At 42.5% G+C, this 12,727-nt stretch overlaps 1 protein-coding gene across 1 annotated transcript in view; it reads left to right on the forward strand.

The window, feature by feature from the left end:
- lmtk2 (lemur tyrosine kinase 2) overlaps positions 1–12,379 on the forward strand; it is a 44,653-nt gene extending 32,274 nt beyond the window's left edge. Inside the window, exons 9-14 of the mRNA XM_074696515.1 lie at positions 1,704–1,825; positions 2,459–2,608; positions 3,570–6,633; positions 6,736–6,868; positions 6,946–7,191; positions 10,302–12,379. Of these exons, the coding sequence (XP_074552616.1) occupies positions 1,704–1,825; positions 2,459–2,608; positions 3,570–6,633; positions 6,736–6,868; positions 6,946–7,191; positions 10,302–10,330 (3,744 nt within the window). The 3' untranslated portion in view covers positions 10,331–12,379. The remainder of the gene's footprint in view (positions 1–1,703; positions 1,826–2,458; positions 2,609–3,569; positions 6,634–6,735; positions 6,869–6,945; positions 7,192–10,301) is intronic.
- The last annotated feature ends 348 nt before the right edge of the window (positions 12,380–12,727 follow it).

The raw sequence follows: 12,727 nt of genomic DNA on the forward strand, positions 1-12,727 counted from the left end.
ACAAAGTATGGTACTTAGTTTATTCAACTAACCTTCAAGCATAACACATTTCATTCAATGCAAAAATAAACTTCTCCTTTAATTACTTTGTCTTAATTGTCTGCGTATTCTCCTATTAAAGGAGCACAACCGTTTTAGAACTGAATACCTGATAATGGGGATAAACATTTTTGTAGTCTTGATTTAGGTGTATATAGAGGTCATTCACATTTAAAAAGGTTTTAAATCTAGTTCAAGTAAACTTTAGCATGTTTTTGTCTGCTTCCATCATATTAAACATAATTATCCAACGACAAAACTGTGGCTAGTGAAAATGCTGAGTGGCTAGTAACTCTGGAAAACCACTAGCCACAGTGGCTGGTGAGCCAAAATGTTAACGTCAAGCCCTGATCAGATCGTTCCTTTATTTTAAACCCAGATGACATCAGAGCTAAGAGAAAATTTGGACACATATGCTCACATTGTGGTCATCATTATTCTATTACATATATGATTATACATAATTAGTATTATGGTATGATTTTATAATTATAATTATCAATCCAATCAATCAATCAATCTTTATTTGTATTGCGCCAAATCACAACAAACATTATGTCAAGACACTTTACAAAAACATTTACAGGTCTAGACCCATAAATGTAAATACAAATTTATTAGCATAGCATAGCATAGTATTATTAGGACTTCTGATGGATGTCTTTGCGCACACATCCAGTCCCTCTGGAGGTAACAATGTCATCTGGAGTTTTTCTAGGGCCAGAAAGAGGCAAAAACACTATAAGGAAGAGCTCCTCACAGGTGCAACTAGTTACCCCTGCACTCAGCAGAAAAACACACCGGTTACCAGTTCCCCCTTAATAACATCCTTAAAAGACCTCCATTGATAAACATGTACTGATGGATTAACGTTATAAACAGAAGAAGAGTGAGTATGATAAATAAACTGATTGGCCACTCCTTAATTAAAAAATAAGTTACAGATGTCCTTTGAACCCCAAACTCAGCATAACATAACAGATCATACAAAAACAACATATCTCCCATTTATGTTTAGGGTGTGGGTGTGCATGTGTGGGTGAGTGAGAGTTAGACAGGCCTATGAGAACCTCTATCCACAGCCCCTCTATTTAGTCACAAAGACGAATGCTCATCAAGCTTTTGTTGCTAGAAGCGGTTTAACTGACTGAACCCAACAGATGTTCCTCCCCTAGATAACAGAGAACTACTCCGTATTGTGCAACAGCTGAACTTAAGTTGCCTATCTGAAGTCACTGTCAACATCTATCTTTGACGTCCAGCCCTGTATGACCCGTCAGAATTTAAACCTTTTTCGTCATTGGCTGTGCAGTTGTTTTCATTTGATTGATTTCTATATTTCACTGAACAATTCCGGTCGTCCTGATCTGAAACTCGACACGTTGCATATGTCTCACGGCAGCTCTGTCTGCTGCATTCCCCGAATACTGCTGATCTGTCAGTTTGGCTGTCTGAATTTAATACTCGTAAGATAAGGTCACCCAGTGTACAGTCTATTTCTGTAAAGAAAGGGAGAGGCTGGAGTGTGTGCTGCGTCTGTGAGAGCGAATCACGAACCATGAATCCCAAATACAAATTCCTACAAAGTGTTTATCGAAAGCTACAGTTTCAGAAAGTTGCAAATACTGTATGTGATTGTTTGTTTTTGACCGTGTTATTTCTAGGAGGATTACATCATCACGGAGGAAGATGTGTTCGCACCACTTCGATGGTTGGCTCCTGAGCTGGTGGGCGAGAGACATGGGGGTGTGATCACAATGGAGCCAACCAAGCCCAGTAATGTGTGGTAGGTACAATTTAACAGCTCCTCACTACACTAGAGGACAGCAGAGGACAGTTTGAAAAGAGAGACCTAACACCAAGACTGTCATCCAAATACATTTCACACTGTTGTTACTTTTTAGGAAGTCTTTTTCTTACATTGTTGATGCAGTTGGACCTATGCTCAGGCATAAAAATATGAAAGTTTTTCAGTGAGGCTTCTAAAAACATGTCTGACAACCTCTTTCTGATAAGAAAGAGGTGGAAACTTGATCATTTCCAAGAAAGGGTCAAAAGAATATGACCTTGCTCCAGCCAAGCATCTGTCCACACTAAATTCCTTTCAGCCTCTCCTTGGCTTCAAATGCTTTGTGGTCATAAATTATGAAGGTTACATAAGGTAGTTGCATTTGCACAAGCCAGGCTGCCTTCAACATTAAACAATGTTTACTCAGAATACTCTCCATAACAAGCAACACGTTAGGTTCTCAGGTTCGATTCTTGCTTCAGTCCCTTACAGATATCCCAAACGACTCACTCAAAGAAGTTTTATGATCTGGAGTCTAGAGGTTAAGGTTAGGTCTAAAATTGGTAATGTACTGAACACTTGTGTCCTGCTGTAAATTCCATTTCCTCCTCTATCCTCTTTTGTTCATAGGGCCTTGGGGGTCACATTGTGGGAGCTCTTTGAGAACGCCGGTCAGCCATACCCACATCTGTCCGACCGGGAGGTTCTCAATCATGTGATCAAGGATCAACAAGTTAAACTCTTCAAGCCACAGCTGGAGCTTCCTTACTCTGACAGATGGCAAGTATATCATACAATACTATGTACTTTACTAATCCCCGTAGGGAAATTCAGAGTCACAGCAGCAAAACAATGATGTATGATATGTGTGATTAAGTATATAGTAAAAAATCAAGAATATTTAAATAGAATAATATGACAAGTGTCAGCTCGAAGAAAAATGTCCATCAGAGACGACAGCTTGGTCATTATTCTCTTGTCAGCCTCCACATTCACGGTGTCCAGGACTGAGCTGGACTTCTTCACCAGTCTGTTCAGTCTCTCTCTCCTGTATTCTCTCCCCTCACAGCAGGTTAAATACTTCCAAAATGGCGTTGGTGTCCAGCGTTAGCTTAATTAGCCACGTCTGCAAATACAATGATGCTACTCTGCCCCATGGTATTCCGTTTGGTTGGTGGGTGAGCATGGCTAGCTATTGGTGATGGTTCTTACATTCCCCCTAATGATGGATGGAAGGATAGGTCAATGTCGTGTCTTCTCATCTCACACCACTAACCAGCATGTCGTTCTCGCCTCCTTCTCCTTAGATCACGGGGAACATCAGGCCTGGCACCACTTAGCATCGACATGCTATAGGCTGCTTACAGCTGATCTCATATGTAAATAATGAGATCATGGTTACATGTAGGATCTCTGGACAAACACAAGTAAAACACTCCGGCAAACATAACCAGTTTGGTCTCAGTGACCAACAAATGAGCCATAAAAAGTAACGACAGGCTCTAAATATAAATGGCAAAGAAGGGAAGAACAAAATTAGAAAAATGGGGTAAGGAAGAGAGAGCTGCTGCAACAGGTTGCCACAGGCGCTACCTAGCAACAACCATGACAGCCGTGCATGGATTGGTTGAACCAGTCAATCAAGATGTATTTCTAACTTTCTGAAAATGTGTCGCGTTAAAGCCACGTTGGAAGATAATAACAGTCTTTCCTGTTTGCTACCTATTTCCTATCTCTGCAGGTATGAGGTTCTGCAGTTCTGTTGGCTGTCTCCAGACAAGCGGGCCACAGCAGAGGAAGTCCACCGTCTACTTACTTACCTGCGCATGCAAGGCCAGAAAGACATTGAAGAAGATTTCGAGCAACGCTGGGACGCCCTCAAACCCAATCCTTCCACACGCCAGACCACTGTCAGCCACTCCTCTTTCCCTATCTTGGAACAGTTTGCTGATGATGCCCTGCGACAGGAGATCGACGAAGTCCTCACTGTAACTGAAACAAGCAAAGGTCTCAGCTTTGAGTATGTTTGGGAAGCAGCCAAGCACGACCACTATGAAGGAAACCATGGACGCTCAGGCATGGACACAACGCTGAACTATCACAGCATGTTCTTCCCTGTTTCCAGAGAAGACATCCAGGCACATTTCCCCGATCCTGTGGGCAGAGCAGAGGGCACAGAGGGTGGGAACACTCCTTCAGGCATTCCTGGGGTAGTACCAGTGTTTGATGCACAAAAGCCATCAAATGGGAATGAATATTACATACAGCTAGAAGAACAAGGGGAGAGCACTGTTGGAGGAGACAGCAACAGAGGGCAAGATTTGGACTTCAGCTCAGGCCGACAAGATTTTGTTGTTCTCCAAGATGTCCGTCTGGATGAGTCCAGCACTGATGCAGATTTTTTCCACCAAAGTATTGACTCCAAGGACTCTTATTTGCCAGACAGCCACATCTGGTCGTCTCTTGAGAACGACAGCCCATACCACACCAACATTTTCACTGACACTGGGTCCAAGCAGGAGGACTCTCCGTCTTGGGGACAGAGTTTTATGGAGCTCCCTGAGCGCAACGTGAACCCGTTTCTCGAAGCTGTGTCTCTAGAAGTCCCAGTGGTAGATGCAGATAAAAATTGCGGGGATTCTTTTTTAGGGGGTAGTTCAGAAGCCACTCACCCTGCAGATTCGGTAGAGGGGGAGAAAAATGCAGATTTGAAGGGGCTTCTGAACACAGAAAAACTAGCTGATAACTATATGTTCCTCAGGGAACAGAATCTAATGAAAGAGGGATCCACTTTCTCAAGTCCAAGAGAGAACTTTCTTTTACCTGGCATTGCCCACGAACCTGAAGATTCATTCAAAATGCGTTCTTGGGACAACCTTGAGTGTATAGGCAGCTTAACTATACCAGACACTTATTTAAGACCTGCAACAAGTAGCACATCCTCTCAACAGGAACTTTTAGACTCCCCGAGTGCCAGCTTAAGGGAGCCTTGTCAGTCTCTGGTCGGAAATCAAACACTGGTGCCTTCCATTACAGTGGTCACAGAAGATAACACAAGCATCCAGCTGCCGGTTCATATTAGTTCTTCCACTGAGGACTTTGGTCTCCTGCAATCCTCAGAAAGAGGTCTAGACTCTGGGTTTGATTCTACCTCTGAGAGGTTTGAGGTGACCATCAGTCAGACTGATGTTCACACCCCTGCATTCTCTGAAAGTGCCACTTTAGACTCCTTGTGCACAGATGCCAAAATTCCCAGCCTTGAAGACGACCTCGGGACCTCAAAGGATAATCTTCAGCCCTTAGACAGTGATATTTCTGAAACCTTGCCTGTCCCAGTGCTGCCTACAGACAACGGGCATGGTGAAGACCTGACGAGTAATGACCTGTTAAGCGAACTCATTGAGGACGCAGATATTGAACTGGAAACCACTCTTTCTGATCATGAAGAGTCCTTTATGGACACTAACGGGCGTCCTCTTGTCAGGTCCTCTCTGTTAGTCTCTGGACCATCTTTGGACCAGATCAGTCAGGACAGTCTATTAGAAGACAGTATGTCCACCACTTTGCCCACTATAGAAAACTCTGCTGAGACACCAGACTCTTTAGACTCTCTGGACATCCACAGGTTAGCCGAACAAGGAGATGAAATGACTGCTCAAATAGTCCAACACAAACTGCAGCCTCCGTACAAAATATCAGACAGCGGGTATGAGACGGAGAACCTGGAGTCTCCGGAGTGGAACTCTCAGCCCAGCGTCAAAGAACATTCCCCGGTGAAAAACGGCCTGAGTGTTGCCAAAGAAGAAGAGGAGACGGAAGAGTCTGCATCTGCAACAAATCTAATCCCCCCTGAAATCATCATCTCTGAAGTGGAGGGTGTGCTGGATGCTGAGAGCAATGATCGCAGCGAGGACCAGCAACCAGAGCCTGTTGCTCCCGCTGAGGAACCACTCATGGGGAGCAGTTACAGAGACTCTGCCTACTTCTCCGACAACGAATCAGAGCCAGAGAAAAAGTCAGAAGAGTTAACCGCAGCAGGATCTGGTGAAGGGACATGGCTGAGTAACTCGAGTGGCTCAGGTAGTGAGGCAACAAGAGGCCCAGTGGAAGTAAACGTGGAGAAAGACATTGATTCTTTGTTTTCACAGGGAGAATCTTCAAATTCTGCTGGAGCACTAGTCAACGGACAGTCACCAGAGTCTCATATTGAGGGAGTTTTACCAGACGTAGATTTAAATATCTCAGAAAAACTTCAAAATGACGCCACAGAGTCTGAAAACAATCATGTTGAAAATGGGAACAAGCAAGAGGTGATACCTGTTGTCACATCACCTGACGAAGACGATCCATCAGGAGATTCAGAGGCCTCGTCTCCACTTCCCTCAACTCCCCCATTGAACGCAGTCCACGCCAAGCTAACCAGGACCTACGCAAGCGATGGGCACAAGATAAAGGAGCCGGACATGGAGGGCCGCTACCTGGGGAGGCGGGATGGCTCGGCTTTGGACGGACAGGAGGACGGTGTGGATGCAGACGAAGAGGACGAGAACAGCGATGACTCCGACGATGACATGCGTGCGTACCGGCTCCACAGCTCCAGTGAGGACAGCGATGATGATACCGTTCATACGGTGCCTGTCATCATCTCTGATGACAGCAGCGCGAAAAATCTGAAGAGCTTATTGAAGCCAACCACGCTAAACATTGAGTCGTCATCGTCCCCATGTCCTGGGAGGTCAAATGCTGATAACTCCAGAAGAGCTGTGTCTTTCTTTGATGATGTCACCGTCTTCCTGTTTGATCAGGTAAAGAATGATCAAATTCTGTGACAGGAAATTCATGATTTGGAAATCGCTTCTTTGGAAAATTTTGATGTTTTATTCAAATTCCAACTTTTTGTGATGTAGGAGACCCCCACCAAGGAGCTGGGTGACCACTCCTCCGGCTCAAACAGTCAGGCTCCAGAGCTCAGCAGTCCAGTGTCCACATCCAGCTACCTGAACCGCTTCACCAACTCTGAAAGCTCCACAGACGAAGAAGGTAAGAACAGAACTTTCTACATTTACAGTTCTTGTCTTCATAATCCCACGACTGACACCTCCATCAAATCCTCACAGGTGGAGGTTTTGAGTGGGATGATGACTTCTCCTCCCCTGCTCCTGCCTTCCTGCCCAAGTCAGACAAAGACCCTGTCTCAAAGACCATGTCCTCGTCTGGGGCTTCACGCTTCACCTCTCCGCCCAGCACAATGCTGGAGCCCAGCTGGACCGGCGCCTCAAACTACTCTCGCTTCTCCATCTCACCGGCTAGCATCGCAAGCTTCTCACTCACACATCTCACGGACTCTGACATCGAACAAGGAGGTAAGCTGGGCCTGCAGTCACACCAGGCCTGATGAATCTTTACAAACGATGATAAAAGGGAGATTTAGGGCCAATCCCAACTGTCATCTCGTCAACTATTCCTTCCCCTTAGCCCTCTGTTTTGAGGGCCATTCGCTGGCTGTTGTAGGCAGAAGGACTGTTTATTTACTTCCAAACAATCTACATTTTTACAAAGTGATGACAAACTGATGTCAGATTAGGACGACACATTCACAGCAAACAGACATTAGTACCCTGAACTGCATTACAAGAGTGATGAGACAGCTAAGCTATGAAATGCTAACATTAAGCTAATGCTACAGTATTCAGAAGCTGTATTATGTAGCTTCTGAATTCTGTACGTTAGCTTATCATAGCTTCTGTAGCTCCTGAATGCAGCTTATCAGTCTAATCATTCATGAAATCAATCAATCTTTATTTGTATAGCGCCAAATCATACCAAACGTTAGCTCTGGACACTTTCCAAAAACATGAACAGGTCTAGACATATCAATCTTAATACGATTTTATCAACAGAAGCCCAACATCAAATTCAGTTCATTGTAGTGAAGTCCGTTTGCTGTGATTTTGTCACCCTGGGTGACATCGGTGTAGTTCAGGGGTCTGCAACCTCTACTTTAAAGAGCCATTTTGCCTCAGCTCACCTGGATAAAAGTCATTCAAGAGCTGCAAAATATACTTCATCTTCACAATAAAGACAAAAAAGTGTATAACATTCTAGGAAAAGTAAAAACCTAGTGAATAATTATCTAAACAAGATTTGAAAAAAAAGGAAAATGAAATGTAAAAATGTGCAAAAAATGTGAAATATAAAAAAAGCAATAGAAAAAAAATTGCTGAACCTAATGCAATTTCTAAATTTTTCTTTATTTTTTTTCAAAAAATGTAAAAAAAAAATCTTAAAACTGCAAAATAAGTTAAAAAAAAGGGATTTAAAAAAAACTTAAAAAATTTGCAAAATCTCCGTTTTTTTCAAAATTAGAAAAAAAAAGTAAAAAAAAAAAGAAGTTAAAAAAAGTTTTAAAAAAATGACAAAAAGTGTAGGAGCTTTATTGCAAGAGGTTATACATATTTTGTACAACACAATGTTGACCTGTGAATTGTTTAGTGTCTGTGATGTTATCATTTTTACCCTCTGGAAGAAAAATTTGTAAAAAAAAAAAAAGTCTATTTATTATATTTTTAAAGCTACAAGGAGCCACTGCAAAGGAGTCAAAGAGCCGCATGAGGCTCCAGAGCCGCAGGTTGCAGACCCCTGGTGTAGTTATTATAGCTGTAGCTGACGCTTTAGAGGGTATACTTTTAGTCACCTCCTCTCAGGGGCACGCCCCCTCTAAGTCAGACTAAGTTGCAAAACAAACCTCGCCTGACATTGTGGACAGTTGCAGTACTCACAGCGAGACCAGGAAGATTGTAGAATTTGACATGAAATGAAGGACAGTTGGACATTGATCAGTAAAAGCCTCCAAAGAACCAGGGTCCAAGGAAGAAGAAGAAATGTGGCCAGAAATTATATCCTGACATTTATTTGTACCTTATTTCAACTGGGAAAACGCAAAATGCAAAGCTTGAATACATAAGAGAGCCTTTTTTTATAGTTAATATTAAGTACTTTATACAACACAGCTACAACTGTTTTGTGTTGGAGTTCCCCCTTATTTAGAAAACTGGGTTCGCCTCAGTTAAAGTTAGTGTACAAATCATGTCGAGCACAAATGAAGGCAGTTATGAAAAATGTTGCTGAACAAAAAATGCTAATACACAGGGCTTTCGTAATGTAAGGTATGATTTTACCCTAAAATACAGCCTAAATTAACATTTAAGCTATGGTCTACGATCTGAAACCCAGTTTGGCTGATGAGACACATTTGAAAAACCCAGCCTCACTCACCCCTCCCCTCCGTGATACAAGATCCCGCCCCCCAGCTCGTATCGCCCTTCTTCGCCTCCTAACAACACACCCCCTCCGACAGAGCAAGAAGCCGGCCGGCAGAAAATGTAACAAATAAGACAGTCATCCTCCTTGTAACACACAGTGGTAGCTTTTTCAATTTGACCGGCACGATCAAAACCATGAATTAGCCGGTGAAGCAGGTCTGGCGTTGTCACTGCCAGCTGATCAGAGCAGAGCCGACTGTGGGCGAGGCTTTACCTTTCTCAGCGTGTCATCACCAGCTCAGTTTACGATGCTAAAGATGTGTGGCTAACTTATGCTAACATCTATGACAGAGCCGACCCGTTCCGACCAGCAGCGTTCAGTCATTAGCCAGTATAGGCTCAGACTAACCAGAGTTATTCAGCTGACATCTCCCACTGTGGGAAACAAAGTCATTACCTGTTCAACAGAAACTCAGCGGTCTCGGCGTCAGTCTTCAGTCCCAAATCCCTCTGCAGCTTTTTCCACTGGTCGTACATTTCTCCAATATTCCGTCTCTGTTGGCACCTGTATCGCTCATAATTCTTCCTTGCTTCAGCCTTTTCCTTGAAACTTCTTTGTTTTCTTCCCTTCCCTGTGGAGGGTAACAGTAACAGCTTCCTGGTTTCGGTCTTCTCTGGCTCCATGACGCTTCAGGAGCTGAGCAGCTAGCTGACGTGAGAAGGGTAGTGGGGAAGGACGAGGTGGGACCATGGGCATCACGGTGCGGAGCGAGGGAGACAGGGGATTGGATGGCCTCACGGACCAATCCAAACCGCGCATGGCATGCGCGGTTTGGATTGGTCAACTAGTATGCAGCTTTGCAGCAGATATACTGAATGGATTTTTTTCGTTCTTTTTGGTCTTTACATGGTGTAGATTGGACCATAGGACCATTACAGCCCTATAAACGGTGTTAAGATGTACAAAGCTTCCAAATCGTAGACCATTGCTTTAACTGACACAAAATGGGAACCGCAAATCCAGCTTTTGCTGCCTGGTTTGTTTCTGTAAAGTGTAGCGATCCATCAGTTTCTTGTTTCTTCCAGTCGTCTGTCAAAAGATAGTAAATAGTGTAATACTGTAGTATAGTATAGTTCTGACCATACCATGGCTGTAAGGTATTCAAAGTGAAGCTGCTCTAATTTTCCTTTTCTCCTTTTGATCCTCTCAGGAAGCAGTGAAGACGGAGAGAAGGATTAGTGTGGCATGAGAAAAAAAAGGACGTATTTCCATCACACCATCAAAAAAAGAACTCGCACTTTTTGGGAAACGGCTGAATACGGACAGATGAGGCGGTTTGTCGGGCAAACCGCTGATGCGTCTCTCAGGCAGATCAGCTCTTCACCTGTGTGGAGATGGCCATGATGGAAAAAAAATGGCTGTAAACTGACAAAATAAGACACAGCAGACTCTGCCTCGGGGTCTGACCCACCTCACCTCTCCAGCTTCATCAGTGTGTGTAAATCTCAGTTCAGTGCAATTCCACCACGGCGGGGAAAAATTTCTAAATGTTTGCTTTAAAGACTCATCGAGCGCATTCCAGGTGTTTGGCTGCTTCTTTTTGTTGTGTGTCCAAGTGCACTCCTTTTCCAGGACTTTTGCATCACCAAAAAAAATTGAAGAAAAAGACTTTCTGTGTTCTGAATTCAACACACTTGGCTGGCAAACTTCTCACCACAGCCGATAGGAATAAGCTCTTTGATTACTGCAGATTTAAAAATGAAGATCATCATTTTGCTTCCTCATGTTGTGCGATTATTTCAGTGGTTGCCTTTGTTTTTGTTTTTTTTAAAGAACCCTTTTTCATACACTTGTTGGATGTTGGTTAGTCTCCTTACTGGAGTGAAAGCGCCAGGTTTCCTTCTGTAGCAACTTCTGTATAAGAAGGGTTGAAAATAAGTGCAAAGGATGACCGATTGTACACAGGATAAAGACCTCTCGTTTATAGAGGTGACACACTGTGTGTTCCTTTTATTTATGAATAAAGGGAGCACTCACAGTATGTAGTTTCATATTTTTGAGACGTCTCAGTAAGAACAGTTTGTGCTGTAAGACGAACATTTTCACATTGATCCCATGGAGGTGATGGAACTGACAGACAGTCGTGTAATGCTTCATTTTAACGCTCTGAAAACTGCAGAAAGTTGCTCGGATGGTTAAGTCACTGGGTTTAATCATGGTGCCTGTGATGCTCCATTTATTATCACTACAAATTTCAGATCACACTTTTTGTGAGATTGTGTACAAAATAAAAAAGCAGGAGATTTTATTTTTAAATGTCAGAATGAAGAAATGTAATAAGCTGTTTGTAAAAAAAAAGAAGAAAAAACGTGCAATGGATTTCGTTGATTAGTTGAAATTTGCGCCGTAGGAAGGCGAGCGTTTCTTCAGTCATGTGCAGGGACTTAAAGCGTCACAGAAAACACTACAAGAACAAAAACACGCTGCTTTTAACAGTGTCATGAACAGAGATGTCTGCCTTTTTTTTTTTTTACTTTGTGTCAAACTTCATGAACCTGTTCAAACAGCGTTTTCCTCTCAGCCTGGTTGCTACTTTCAGCATTTCATTATTGTATATTATCATTTTCAGGCCCAACATCGTCTCTGTGGCTGTACAGGGTGTGGGGGATGTATGTGTGTGTGCGTCATCAGTTTCTGTAGCAAAATGCAAAGTTCTGAAGCTGCCTGTGCTTCAAACTCAAGGTTTCATGCATAAGAGTCTAAAACACGGTTATTTGAACTGTAAGATTTACAGTTTCTGTTTGATTCTGTCCTTTTAAAGCTGATGAACAAACTTTACTCCACCTGTAGTAGACAAAGTCCATCTCCCCGCCCCACACAGAAGGCACTGTACAGTATCTTAGACAATGTTAACCTCTGTTTGAAACCAGCAGCCTGTGCTTCAGTTAAACTTGAACATTTATTTAAGAAGATCTTGTTTTATTTGACTACAATATACATTTTTGCTTAATCTTGCACATTTGAGAAATGTAACTTAATGTTGAACTGTACTGATGTATGTAAATGTTAATTTTTCTGTCTGTAAATTGGGAAATGATGTAACTAGGTATGAGGTTTCATTTTGTAACTTAAAGCTGAGTTGATCAGAGGAACATATCACCGTCATGGGCTGAAAAGAGTTAAATTAAGACACACAAAAGGAGATGTGAATTCATTCTGTCCTTAAAACTTGTAGATTTTAAAAATATTTTTACGTCATATTTATCATGCTTAGTGTAATTGAATGAAATGTTTATAATTACACTGTTTAATATGAAAATAAATGCAAATGAACTTCTAAGGTCTCTGTGGTTAATCAGCTAATGCCATTTTTTTAAATATAATTTTGCTTGTTTTTCTGAATAGTATGCTTCACACTCTCAGAACTCTAAACACAAATCAAAACACCAAACAACAAAATGAGCAAAACCCCTCATTTCAATTCCTGCAAAATGAAACGTCACATTCAAATCTGAGTTATTTACTTTTTTTTTTGTTTTCTAATGACACATACAAATCATATGAACAGACTGCACAGTGGCATGACAGTCAGTCACTCACAGCAAGAAGGTCACCGGTACGATTCCCAACTTGGCC

The sequence above is a fragment of the Halichoeres trimaculatus genome, unplaced genomic scaffold, assembly GCF_033239565.1.
Source record: "Halichoeres trimaculatus isolate MK-OKI-2021-1 unplaced genomic scaffold, fHalTri1.1 fHalTri1_scaffold_20, whole genome shotgun sequence".
Lineage (NCBI taxonomy): Eukaryota > Metazoa > Chordata > Actinopteri > Labriformes > Labridae > Halichoeres > Halichoeres trimaculatus.